At 37.2% G+C, this 13,190-nt stretch overlaps 1 protein-coding gene across 1 annotated transcript; it reads right to left on the reverse strand.

Annotated features, from left to right (window-relative positions):
* Positions 1–1,405: 1,405 nt before the first annotated feature.
* Positions 1,406–6,087, reverse strand: nmu (neuromedin U). Its single transcript, XM_079575670.1, has 7 exons — positions 5,868–6,087; positions 4,290–4,345; positions 4,161–4,208; positions 3,718–3,771; positions 1,915–1,968; positions 1,778–1,824; positions 1,406–1,664 (listed from the first exon to the last, which is right to left on the reverse strand). Exons 1-6 carry the CDS (start codon positions 6,022–6,024, stop codon positions 1,789–1,791), a joined length of 405 nt encoding a protein of 134 aa, XP_079431796.1. The 5' UTR covers positions 6,025–6,087; the 3' UTR covers positions 1,406–1,664; positions 1,778–1,788.
* Between the last annotated feature and the right edge of the window lie 7,103 nt (positions 6,088–13,190).

The following is a 13,190-nucleotide window of genomic DNA, read 5'->3' on the forward strand; positions in this document are numbered from 1 at the left end:
TCCGGGGCACCCAAAATATGTTACACTTTCTGCAATGACTTTGGATTTTCCTCGTTCACTTGCCTAAATGTAATGTAATTTGCACCGACGGAAAAGTGTGACGGAGAGGCTATTATTATAAATCGGTCGAACTGGGGGACAAATGCAAGTCACGCGCAGTACACTTTATAATTTCCTGCGGGACTATAATAAAGCTGAACCTTGAACGTGGGACAGGTGGTCACACTGCAATAACCCCAACAGAGAGGGTGCACGTGCCTTCCAAAGAAAAAACGCCTCAAAACTGCATTGAAAACATTGGTTATAGAAAAAAAATAGGCCTTTGTCAATAGTTATTTTATATGTAGACCTATAATGCGCTAAAAAAAAGTATCCTTTCCACTATGGGGAATTGGTAAAACAATTCTTCTCGCAGGCCTAACTTTTTCTTGTAACATATCTAGGCTATTATGGTCACTTATGTGCAATGGACAATAGGTAATTGCCATATGTTCAGGGACCACAAGACCTTTGAACATGACCTCTCTTCTTCCGCGTGGTGCCCGTCTCCATGGAAACAGCCCCAGTGGATAAAGTGTAATACCTGTTAGGGCCACAGGGGGAGGTGATGAGGTGAACTGGGGGGACAATCAACTGTCCCATTAAAAGGAAAAAAAAAACAGATGGCTCACATGATGGGAAAAGTAGGTCTACTCATGTTTTTTGCTGTTGTTGTTGTTGACTGTTCAAATGCACGTGGGAACATTAACCTGCCCCACACGACCTGACATTATTGCCTAATTCAAAGAGCAAAACAACTCTTTTCCAGAGGACTATACTTACTGTGTGTAGAAGGTTGATATTATGCACACTGAAGAAATGCTACAAAATTATCAGTTTTATCAGTTGCTTTTGCTGCTTCCTGCACATGACTGTCAAAAGAAAGTGGTATGTTGTAAATAATCACACAACCAACTAATGACATCGTTTAAATCTTATTTTTCATGTGTGTCTTGTTTGGACAAAAACACATCTGCATCTAAATCACTGCAGCACTGTGTCTTTATAGGCCTGCGTTTGTTAAACATACAAAGATAAACATTAAAAGATAAAATACAAGAAGCATCAAGAAACGGCTTCAATTCCCACGTTTCTTTTCCTATATATTAAAAGAATGTGGACACATTTCTTATGGAGATTTGCCACTAATTGAGAGACAGTGGGGACATCTGCTGGGCACTTTTGAACTTACACTTTTACACTGTTTTTAATTTAATGAGGTTCTCCATTTGTCTGGAAAAAAATATCATACCAAATCCTTGTTACTTTGCGTGTTTAACTGAATTAATATTTTATTTATTGTTGTTTGTGTACAAATTGTTATGGTAAAACAATATATAAGATTCACACAAGCTATTTACATCAATATTCATTACAATCAGTGCCTGTACAAAAGGGGAACAAATAAACATGTTTAATTTGAGTGACTTTTGCAGGTACAACAAATACACAACCGTACCGGATTACATTATAGCAGTTTTAATTCACACAAACTGAAATATAGACATATGAACGGTGTTGGAATACTCTATGTACAGTCAGGTGATATACAGCAATGGCAAAGTCCAGGTTTCTCTATCCAGGTGCAAACAGGTCTGGTCCCTTAAAGGAATCTGATATTGACTCTGTAAAGATATTAAGAAAAGTGTTGAGGAAAGTTTCAGAATGCTTCAAATACTTATCTTACTGAATCCTGTCATAGTTTGTAAGATGTGATGTGGGCCTCTGTGAGACAAACCTGATATTCAGTCAATCATACTCTAAAGATCTTCTTCCATTTCTAGGCTGAAAGGGAAAACATAATTCATATTTTTTATGATAATTAATGAATCAATAATGTTGTTGATAAATGTGTATTGGTTAGTATTGTTTTACTCGATAGAGAAAGTAGCCTCTGCTCTGGATGCCCCCTGGTCCCTGGAGATCAGCCTGGTTATTGATACACAAATCAGTACAATTTACAGTACAGACAAATACGTTTTATGATTAATTTCTCAACCTACAGCAGCTGCAGCTGTAGTAATAGTATTAGGAAGTGTGAATAGTTGTAGTGTGGTGTTGTAGTACACACCACATTAGGGAATTCTACATAGATTAATAAGGGAATTAAACTTTTCTGGCACGGAGGTGACACATAGACTGTGACTAAATAAATATGATGGTGGATGGGGAACCGGTCCTTATATCGACCTCAAAATAAGAATTTTTAACTGTTTTTAACAGAGTGCTAACCTCTAACCTAGTGCTAGCTAGGTTAGCACTCTGGCTTCACAACAAGAAGGACCTGAGTTGGATTTCCAGACCATTTTCTGTGTGGAGTTTATATGTTTTTCCTAAGTTCTCCCATCAACATTAAACTAATCCAGGTGCTTCTGACCATGATCCTATAGCATAACATCTGGAGATTTGTGCACTGCTTCTGAGTTTCCTCAGCAGTACTGAGGCATGGGTCAAATGAAGGAAACTGCTGTAAACCTAAAATGTAACCTAAATAAATATGCATAACAATGTTTTCCAAAATACTGGAAAACGTTTAAATGGACACTACCAAGTTCAGCGTTGTGGAAAATAAAAGGTATTGTTTTGACACTAGATGCTTTTTAATGCTGCAGATGTTTTGATCATGTGATCAGTGTCATGAACAGATCAACAGGATCATTTTTCCAAATCCTCTCCTTGTGTTTCTGCTCATATCTCTCACATGTCCATGTTGTGAATGATTGATTGCTATGAGGAATTAGTTCACCTGTCAGCTGCACTTATTTTAGCCTGTAATTACCGCTGGCTTGGGAAAGAACAGCTAATGTAGACAGAGCTTGCACACGCAGAGTTGCAGCTGTGCGTATGTCAAACTAGTGTGTAACAAACTGCTGAGTTGCTGTGTGCAACTCTCAGGAAGTGGAGCAACAACAAATCATTTAGAGTTGGAAATATCTCATGTAAGCGTTGACCTGTTGGCGAGCAATTGACCACTTTTTGTTCATTTTAGGATGTTTACCTTTCTAGGACATGGGTTTGTTGTAGGATGTAGCCAAAGCCTTCTAAGTTCAACAGGTAAATCGAGCACAAATGCACTTAACACATACCTGGTTTTGACCTGGTTTATGGTTACTAATACTTTTTCACTATAGTATTAAGAATGGTGGCTAAGTCACGTGATGAATATGGTGCTTGTGAAAAATAAGTTAAAAATAGTATCTTGCATACAATAAATAACAGCCCCTGCCCTGGATGTCGCTACACGTGATATCTCAATCACATCAATAATATTCATTTACAGATGCTGAATAATCTCTTAAGATGTCGACTATCTTGATTAAAATTGTCCTTTTCTGCACATAGGGACATCAAATAAGACTTTAAAACAATAATAATACACTATGATACTGTACTGCAACTACTACCACTACTACTACTCCTGCAACTATACTACTACTACTGCAACTAAACAAATAATTGAGATTACAATTTGAATAGTTATTATTATTGCAGTTGTTCAGGCATTATAATATCCAATGCATTCGCCAATCATCCAGTCTGGCGTCTTTTTATGTGTTAAAATCCCAGTGATACTTACTCTTTTAGTTTCTCGTGTTTTCAGCCCCTGGGAAGACAATAACAAAAGCGCAAATAAACATTTGATCGCGCATGTTCTAAATTTTCAGATGAAAGTGTTACCTTTGACCTTTGAACCAACATGAGGATGCACAGCTCTCCTAGTGGGTCTGATGCCTGTACAGGAGGGAACAACATGCATAAAAAAAATAAACCTTCTTTAGCAGTGGTTCTCATCTGGCTAATGCAGATCATTTGTTTTGATTGTTAGCCTGATTGTTCTTTGTGAGGAAGCTACGATTCTTTTAATGAATTGGGTCGGGTTTACACCAGAGGTAAACACCGCATTTGACGGCACGACTTGCAACTGTAAAACTGCTCTTAGTCATTTTTCTTGCTACATAGTTTTTCATGATTCTTGCAGCGTGACACAATATTATGTTGTAACATTTATTTCATGTATGGTTTATATGTCATATCAGAAGAGATTTTCATGTTCCAATATTGCTTATAGTTCCTGGGCTTTGTTTAAAATGACATGATTCTTTAAACGCCAATACACTCACCCAAAACTTGACTTCTGCTGAGAGGTAGGATGAACACACTGCATTTATCTGCAAAAGATTGAAATAAATACTTGACTGAATAGAGAAAATACAGGCTTATTATTGAAGTTAAATCTCAGTGGCACATACCTGGCTGAGCAGCTGCCTCTGATCTGTTTTGGCTTCTAATATGTCTGCTGGGGCACCTGTGTCCATGATAATAAAAACACATGATAATACATTATAAGGTTATACATGTGTTTGTCAGCGTTAAACGGTCACTGCTCATAATGGCAAAGTTTGCCCATGTCAGTTATGTGCGTCTACTATGCAGCGATGACGAATGCGATGATGGAGGGAAAGAAATGCTGTGCTTTTGACATGATTACTGCCCGGGCCATTAACAAAGATAAAAGCATCATTGTAGAACATGGAGTTATTTCAGTGATGCCCTGAAGTAACATACTCTGATCACATATATTTATATTTGGGGGAAAAAAAGGTGACGCAAAACCCAAGTCAGGAGAAACCACAATATATTTGCAAAACTACTAACCATTTGACTGATATTTACACATTCGTCGCTAGCACATTGATCCTAAATCAAAAACAGATGGTGATGTAAATGTGTGGAAAAGTTCAGGCATAGTAATATTTTTTGTAATGTAGTTCCTTTTTTTTTTTAACCTTATGCAGTGTATTAGATTAGATTAGATCAGATTTCCTTTATTGTGTGTATTATTTGTGTGTTTCTTTTTCAATTGGACCTTGTGTCTGTAATAAAGTTTTGATGATGATATATTTGTTGTCTGGTTTTGGCAAACTTGATGAAAATATAACCCATTATTAAATATTTGTTTACATTTGTTTGAATACCATGTAAAATATTGCAGTAATATCGTTATTGCAGTATTCTTGAGTAACCTTTTTCCTCATATCATTCTGTCGTTGCAAACTAAAGAAGTCATGTTTAACTATATATTTTTTTACATAACTGGACTGCAAGAGTGACACTGGTATCAAGAGTTCAGAGCTGTCTGTCTATCACAATGACAAGGACAGAGGGAACATTGATGCACGGGACAAAACAAATTTAGTTTAAGTTGGATTTTTTTTTTTTTCTTTGATGTAAAGTGAGCTTGGCATTAACATTTTTGTATATATATATAAAAAAGGAAATTATCAAGACATTCAGGATGTCAGAATCACACTTGAAGAAAAATAATTGGTAAAATATTTCTCTTTTCTACATTTCTTTACGCTCTTTCCCAATACAAGCTAAACGTACTATGAAAATATTACTGTCATTGTTTTCAAAAGAATAATTTAAGTTGATGTTGCCTACTTCAGAAAATAAAACTAATTGTACTGTGAAATCATTGCACCACGTCCAAAGCGGTCGATAATGCTGGTGCAAAAACAAACGAACAAACAACACAATATAAAAGCAGAATCTGAAAAAGAAAATATTCACCAGTAGCCATAAATAACACGAGGTATCAAGTTACTCCGAATCGAGTTTGTCAAGTTGCAAAGGTATCCAAAGTTTTACACATCAATGCGCAGACTTCAAACCTTACATTATGTTTATTATAAGAGCTACTCTTTAGACCTGATCAAATCCACAAATTTCCCTTTTTGTTGCTCCGTTAAGTCAAAGGCTTGCACATTGGCATCTTTCTTGTAAATATTAGCTACACATCCTATTTTCGTGTGCACGGGACTTACTTCTGCAGCCTGGCGCGGTGAGGATGAGGAGGGCCACGGCAGTGATGCTGACCAAAGTAACGGGACTCATAGCGCTGAACTGCGGGATGTGCGCGCTCCTGCTGTGGATATTCGCGGCTCCGCGTTGCGCAGGACGGCGGCTTTGGCAAGTCCGCATCTCTTACTTCCACACTTTTTTCTCTTTTCTTTTTTCGGTTGTTTGCTTGGCTTGTGCCCCTTCTGACAGTTACTAATCCACGTCAGAGAATTATGAAGGCGCGTGTCACACCCTCCTCGCACGCGGACACTTGCTGCGTGTGCCCGCGTCACTGAGCTCAGTGCGTAAAAAGTTATTAATGAGCGTCAAGAGTGAGCGAGATCAGCATCAGGAATCTAGATACAACTTACAATTGTCATTTTAAGTCCTGCAGTTAATGAACTTACCTTCTAATTTATATTAACAACAATAACAGGATTAATGTAAAACCAATTTCATGCTTTTCCAAGCCATTAACAACAATGACGTAATATCTGACTGCTCCTAATAACAAGGAAAGTGCAACACTATGGCTTAATTACTATATGTTCCAAATTACCAATTACCAAACACAATTTAGTACATTGTGATCTGCTTTGAAAGAATCTGTAATAACTCGTACCTATGTAGTGCATACACAATGGAATAATGTGTATTGGTACTTTGGAGATACATAATGAAATAAGATTTAAATAAGATAGAGTTAGGGTCTTATGTCTTATTACATTATGTACCACCAAACTACAAATACAAATTATTCTATTGTGTATGTAACACATAAATGGTAAATGGACTCAACTTATATAACGCTTTTCTACCTTTATCAGGCCCAAAGCGCTTTACAGCAAGGAACCAGTCACCCATTCACTCTCTCATTCATACACCAATGTCTCACATAGGTACAAGTTATTATACATCATTACACACACATTACTTGGTACTAAATTTGGCAGGTAGTGTAAAATACAAAATAATAAAATAAGTGTTTCCAATATTTTTCTCAGATTTTCTAAATTGTCAACTTAAATGACAGTCAGCATAATTTTCAAGTCTTTAACTTAAGAATCATTTGAAAGTGGTTGAAAAAACCTCCTAGTGATAACAGTATTTTGTTCAAAATAAACATAATATACAACTTAAAATGTACAGTTCAGAATTATTATGCACAACAGCATTTCAATACATCTTACAGGTTGTAAAGAACTGATAATGGTCATTTATTGAATTTGCAGCATTAGGAGGTCATATTTACTGAAATCAAAAGCTATTTCAATCAAAAACATTTTAACAGGTCAAGTTACATTTTAACATAGGACCCTTATTTGATAGCAGCCACTGTGTGGCACGGCGTCAGCACTGCCTCCTGCCGAAGAAGCCTCCAGCACATCGTGAGAGCAGCGGAGAAGATCTGCGGAGCCCCTCTCCCCTCCATTAAGGACACGTACTCCACCCGTCTCACCTGCAAAGCTGTCAGAATCACCACGGAACTCCCAACGCACCCATCACACAGTCTCCTCAAGGTAATGTCTTCAGAGAGGAGACTGCAGAATCCACGGGCCAGTTCCAGTCGACTGAAGAACAGTTTCATGCACCAGGTCATCAGGAAGCTGAAGTACTTCCCTTCAACTACTTCAATTAACAGTTTAGGGGAGGCCGGATAGAAGGCTCACGACTGTAAGCCTCTGGGTCCTACATCTTGATGTCCAGGAGACTCCAGAGGCACCAGCAGCTTCAAATACTTGTTTGCTGCTTTGTAGCAGCTGTTCTATTCATCTGATGTATTATGTCTGGAGGAAACCGTCCTCATTGTGCCTTTATCTGCACAAACCCGTGTGTGGTCTGAATCAGCTTAATCTTTTGTGAAATATCAAAGTTTTTCATACCTAGTCCAAGGCATTCAACTATAAGATGCAAAACTGCAGGTTATGTGAATTCCATTTATTTTACTATTTTCATTTTTGTTATAAGGTGAACAGTAAAAGTGGGCTATTTTTCTTCTCTTTCCATGATGAAAGACAAGATCTGAAGTTAAGTCTGAATGTTTCCTATCTTCCTTCGAACACAATACCTTTGTTAGTGACGCATTCACTGTGTTTAATTATATATTCAAAATTAAATGGGGAAACTTCCATTTTAATTAATTCTATTCATTGTATTTGAGCTACAGAATACAACATGTCACAATAAACAAGAGCTGCTATTAATGTATTTTTAACAATGAAAGCTATATCTAAAACCCATAATCTTTTTAAATATGGTAATATGTATACCTGCTTCAGATTCATCATTGTTTCAAAGAGTTATTCTTGGCCTTTTTCACTGGTCTAAGATGGAAATGTTTGTGCCTATTCAAGCGGCAGACTGTTGTTTAATCAGAACGCAAACTTACATTTTTTTAGGGCTTTGTCCTCAAAATCATGTGTGACTTTAGTGAAATTGAATGGCTACAAATAGAGCCAGATAATACAGCAATCATCCTCACCTTGTCCTCCTCCCCCTACTGACGCTCAACGTGCCACTAAAATATCTAAAAGTAAAGTGGAGACAGCTGGAATCTATGAGACAAGTTCATGATTTCACATACATGGATAATGTTTGATCTACCAACTCCAACAAACAACAAAAGTGAACTAAATCATTAATCAGAAGTAAATTTACATGGCACCAAGAGTAACCGAAGAAATATGGCAAAATCAGGACCCATCCTATAAATTGCAGTAGACCAGGATAAGACTGATTTCAACCAATTTGACTCTCAACAAAACTGCAAAAAGGAGACATTGTGCTGCACATATATGTAGTACACAAATGGATGAATACCACCGTCAGATACGCATTAGCCCACTCACTCACCATAATAACCCTCAGCCCCCATATGGGAGGAAGTCTTTTTGTGTCATCTGAACTTGTATGAGCTATCCAGGTTCTCCCTTTGGACCAGCATTTTGGATGTTGTCAAATGTCAAGACCTTTACAGACTTCATTACAGGTTGACTGGAATTAGTAAGCTCTTGTGTGGTTGGTTGAAATGAGGCAAACCCCAAAGGTGCACCCAAGAAGGTTACAGTTGAAGCATTATGTTGGTACAGTCCGTTTGTTTTCATTGTTTCCATTTGACGCCAAAGAGTGATTCCCAATAAATAAACTGTGGATGCGCCATTAAGATTGGGCAAACAAATAGTGCAGGGCAGTCTCAAATGGTCATATTCAACTTGATAATGTCATTGGTACCACTGCATTTAGAATGAGTTTCAGACCACCAAAAATACACAAATAAATGAATGGATAAACCCAATGTAAATCATGTGTAGTATATTAGAACATTCATTCAGAGTTTCTGGATACATTTTCTTCCAAACGTCACCTACTCTGAATAATGCATGATAAACATGATGATCTGGGGATACATAAGACTTCAGCTTTGTTTTGACTTAGTGCCAACAGTTCCTATATAGCATATCTGAAGCATAAATCATTTGAATCAGAGTTTATGGAAGAATGTGAATTATCGTTCAGTTTGATTTAAGATTTTATGTGTGTTTTTTCCTCATTCTCATGAAATGCTAATGCATGGCACGTGAGCATAATGAATAATCTAATGTGCATCTCTTACACTATAGACATTCAATATATGTGTACATATAGATACATGTTTTATTGTTATTACGTTGATAAATCTTTGCAATAAGGTCTTGATAGTGTCTATTACGTGGCAGGGTCTGTTGGGAGTTAGACTCGAGCAACATTATTGGTGTTTTGGTTTTCTCCATTAAAAAAAAATGCATGTATTAAGGTGCATGTGACTGAGGTAATCTAAATAGGGCTACTAATTTACTGTTATTACAATATTAGCGGGCATAATATCGATTTAGAAACCACAATACATCGCAAAATCACTGAGGTCTTGCATCTGACCAAGCAGAATGATTTTCCTAGTCTAGTTCCTTAGCCTTGGTCCTCGTTTGCATGTTTTGACACAATTTGATCATGACACAAATTGCTCAAGGTTTTTCCTTCAATTGTGCAGCTGAATGGTTGTGTATCTCTCTCTGTTTCTGCCCTATTACTTCACAGAAAAGGAATAAATGAATAAAAGTAACAAGTCTAGTAATTACAAATGTTACACCAAACATCTAAATCAATACTCCCACATTTTCTTATTGATGGGCTGATCCAAAAGTCCCATTCAAACCCACCTTCTCTGCAACGGCCGCATGCGCACACTTTAAATGACATGATTACCTTAAAACCAAGCTGCACAAATGATCGAGGCCTAACAAGCAGAGAGCTCTATATGCAGCATTGCTCATGTAATAGCTGCTCTCATGCTTGCTGCAGTCTGCGTGTTGTTCTTGGCTTGTTATCTGACAACCTTACCTTGGCGTGAGGTTACAGAAGTGAGTTGTTGTTTACTGCCGTAACAAACTTCTTTCGCCTTGTATGCTGTCATTTTCTTTTTACTATAATAAGGCAGCAGAGAAGAGGAAAAATGCCATACAAAGGACATTCAAGGCAAAATAGAAAAGACTTTTTTTTTTTAAAACAATCTCAGAATGGCTTAATTAGAGTGGTCTGTCAGTCATTCGCAAGGTTTTTTTGTTGCCAATGGGGCTGACTGAGTGAGATGATGCCGCCATTCTGTGCAAACAGCTAATTATTTCAGTTGGAGGGCAGGGACCTACACAACTCAATGTGAGAGACACAGTTTTAAGAAGAAATCCAGAACAGATAATCTACAAATCTGATCTTTCATCTTATGGCTGAAAGTCCTTTTGGGCATATTTATGAAGCAGTACTTTGACCTTGGTTTGTGTTGAGAGAAAAGGCATTGTGCTTTGTGTGGATAGGTTCAGCCATTATGGAGATATTCACTATAAACCTAGTTACCTTACCATAGTTGCCGCAATAGAATTCTTTGCTGCACCAACTCCATTTAAATTATAGACTGTTTAGGACAGGGGTAGGCAAGTTTGCGTCGTTGAAGGCCTTTTTTCATCACTCCCAAAGCACCCAAGGGCCAAACCTCAACATTGTAGCCTAAAGTAAAGAACTATTTTCTGCAAATGCCAATGTTTTACATCAGTGGTTCTCTGGTGGCAGGGCTTTGCGACCCACCATTACCCTCGGATGACAAGCCGAGGACCCAAATAAAAATGTAATTTGTCATATATCGTATAAAATATTGTATTTTCCACACAAGTTTTTGTTGAACAAGCAGTAGATTTCCCATTAAGACTAAAATTATGATAAAAAACAACCCAATAACATTCATTGTAACAGACACAGTTAGTGTTTCCATGCAATTTCAGATATATTGAATAAAAGTTCCCTATAGACTCGCGACCCACTGAAAATGGTTCCATGACTCCCACTTTTGGGTCCACACCCACCAGTAGAGAATCACTGTTTAACATTACATATGACCAAGCGGGATGTTCTGACAGAAACATTTTTAGACTACTTTAACAGGTATTTGATCTCTTATTTGCCCAATGATATTTCTCAAAATCATCTTGGGGGCCAGAGGTTGTGTGCTGGAGGGCTTATTGTATCTTTGTAATGACGGCTTGAGTTTGTTGTGCAATTTACAAGCTTGGCAAAGAGTTCTTCGTTGGGGTTGTCATTTTATTGATGGCCATTAAAGCAATGGCCAAAAGCAGAACACAAGGCGAATGTGATGAAATCTTGGTCAAACGGCATAAAGCCGTGATAGCACTAAAACGAAGTGAGGATCTGAAATATGAAAAACTGAAATGACCATCAGATATGTGTGAAATCAAGCAAATGCATGGTGGAATATGTCTGTGCGAGAAAAATTCCAAAACATAAAGCAGTAGCACAGTTTATTAGGTCAAAAATAGTGTATTATGCCAGTATCACTACTATGGCTCTACACCAATGTTGATGCATTCTTCTGTGTATTAAAAGGCAACATGAAATGCCAAGCAGATAGCAATTCGTACATTTCTGATCTAAGCAGGAAAAGAAAAGGCTATCGGGTCCAGATCAGCTGTGTAAATGTCAAATGGAGATTAGACAGATGTAATCACTGTCCCCTGACGCCGCACTGTTCATTAGGATCATGTCTCTGCGACACTGGGGCTCCCGTCTCTGCCATCATCAGGTTTATTTATATGGGAGCGCACCCCACTTCCGCCGCACAAGCAAAGAAAAGGTACACGCGGGGTCGTAGTACATGATCTGGTAATGACATTTTGAAATGCTCTCTCTCGCTAAGCCCCACATGTAGATCCTCATTATGACTTCAAGAATAATCACAATTATAATTAGCAAACCAGACTGCAATTCATTAGGTAATAAAATATTCTCAGAAAGCAACTGAATAACCAGTTTAAATGGGATTTTATGTATTATAAAACCTGGTAACCCTGAAATGCATAAGCTATTCTTGTACTAGTTGAGCAGTTCATATTTCAGTCTTCTTTCTTGTATAAAAACAACCATTAGATATTTCTTCAATACCATGCCGCTCTAATCCTCATTGCTAATTCCTCTATAATTACCAAACACTAGAAACTAAATTACCAAGAGAGCAGTCCATCCAACAATCCTATCCTAAATGTGATTGACCACATAAACTGTCTAATTTATAAGCAAATTTTGAGATGTACAATTTAATTTACTTAAACATCTTCATTAAATTGTAAAATATAGCATGCAGTTATTTAAAGAATATAAGATTTGCATTTTAAACTGTCATGCACCTGTTTTAGAGCAGGCTTTTGCATCATTCATTCTAAACATTAATGAAACAGTTTTGTCAAGTGTTCAGCTATGAGTCATGCAAAGCAAAGAGTGATGGAACAGAAATATGGAAGAAATAATCATGTAATCCGTAGTTGTGGCACTAATAATATCAAAACATACTGTAACAGCACCATGTGATGACATTTGTCCTAAAATTTATAATCATTTTGCACTGGGACCAGCATGATATTGAAAACAATGTGAAAAAAGACCCACATTAAACTGAAAATAAATGTATTGTTCAAGGATAGGTCACATTGTATGATGACAATAAATTGCTCTCTAGATTTGCAATGTTGTCAAGTGCAGTTGTTTTTAAATACATCTCAAGAGACAGAAGGACTATATACAAATGAATGCATTTGTATGTTATATCTTTCATCAGGTCCCTGAACAATCATTTTAGGATTTGCATCTTATGCCTTTGCTCATAATGTTTACTGTTGTCACTCAGTAGACCAACATTCCCTGAAGAGCTTTTCATAAAAAAATATGACAGTTAAACAGACCAGAGGTTTGTTCTCACTCTGTAGTTTAAC

Source organism: Gobius niger, assembly GCF_951799975.1.
Source record: "Gobius niger genome assembly, chromosome: 17".
NCBI classification, from domain to species: domain Eukaryota; kingdom Metazoa; phylum Chordata; class Actinopteri; order Gobiiformes; family Gobiidae; genus Gobius; species Gobius niger.

Excerpts from the sequence above, each read along its gene's own strand:
- nmu (XM_079575670.1), bottom strand. The coding sequence starts at position 6,024 with ATGCGGACTTGCCAAAGCCGCCGTCCTGCGCAACGCGGAGCCGCGAAT. Across the intron at positions 4,209-4,289 it reads AGAGGCAGCTGCTCAGCCAG|ATAAATGCAGTGTGTTCATC; the intron begins GTATGTGCCACT and ends AATCTTTTGCAG. Across the intron at positions 1,969-3,717 it reads TGTTGGTTCAAAGGTCAAAG|GCTGATCTCCAGGGACCAGG; the intron begins GTAACACTTTCA and ends ATCAATAACCAG.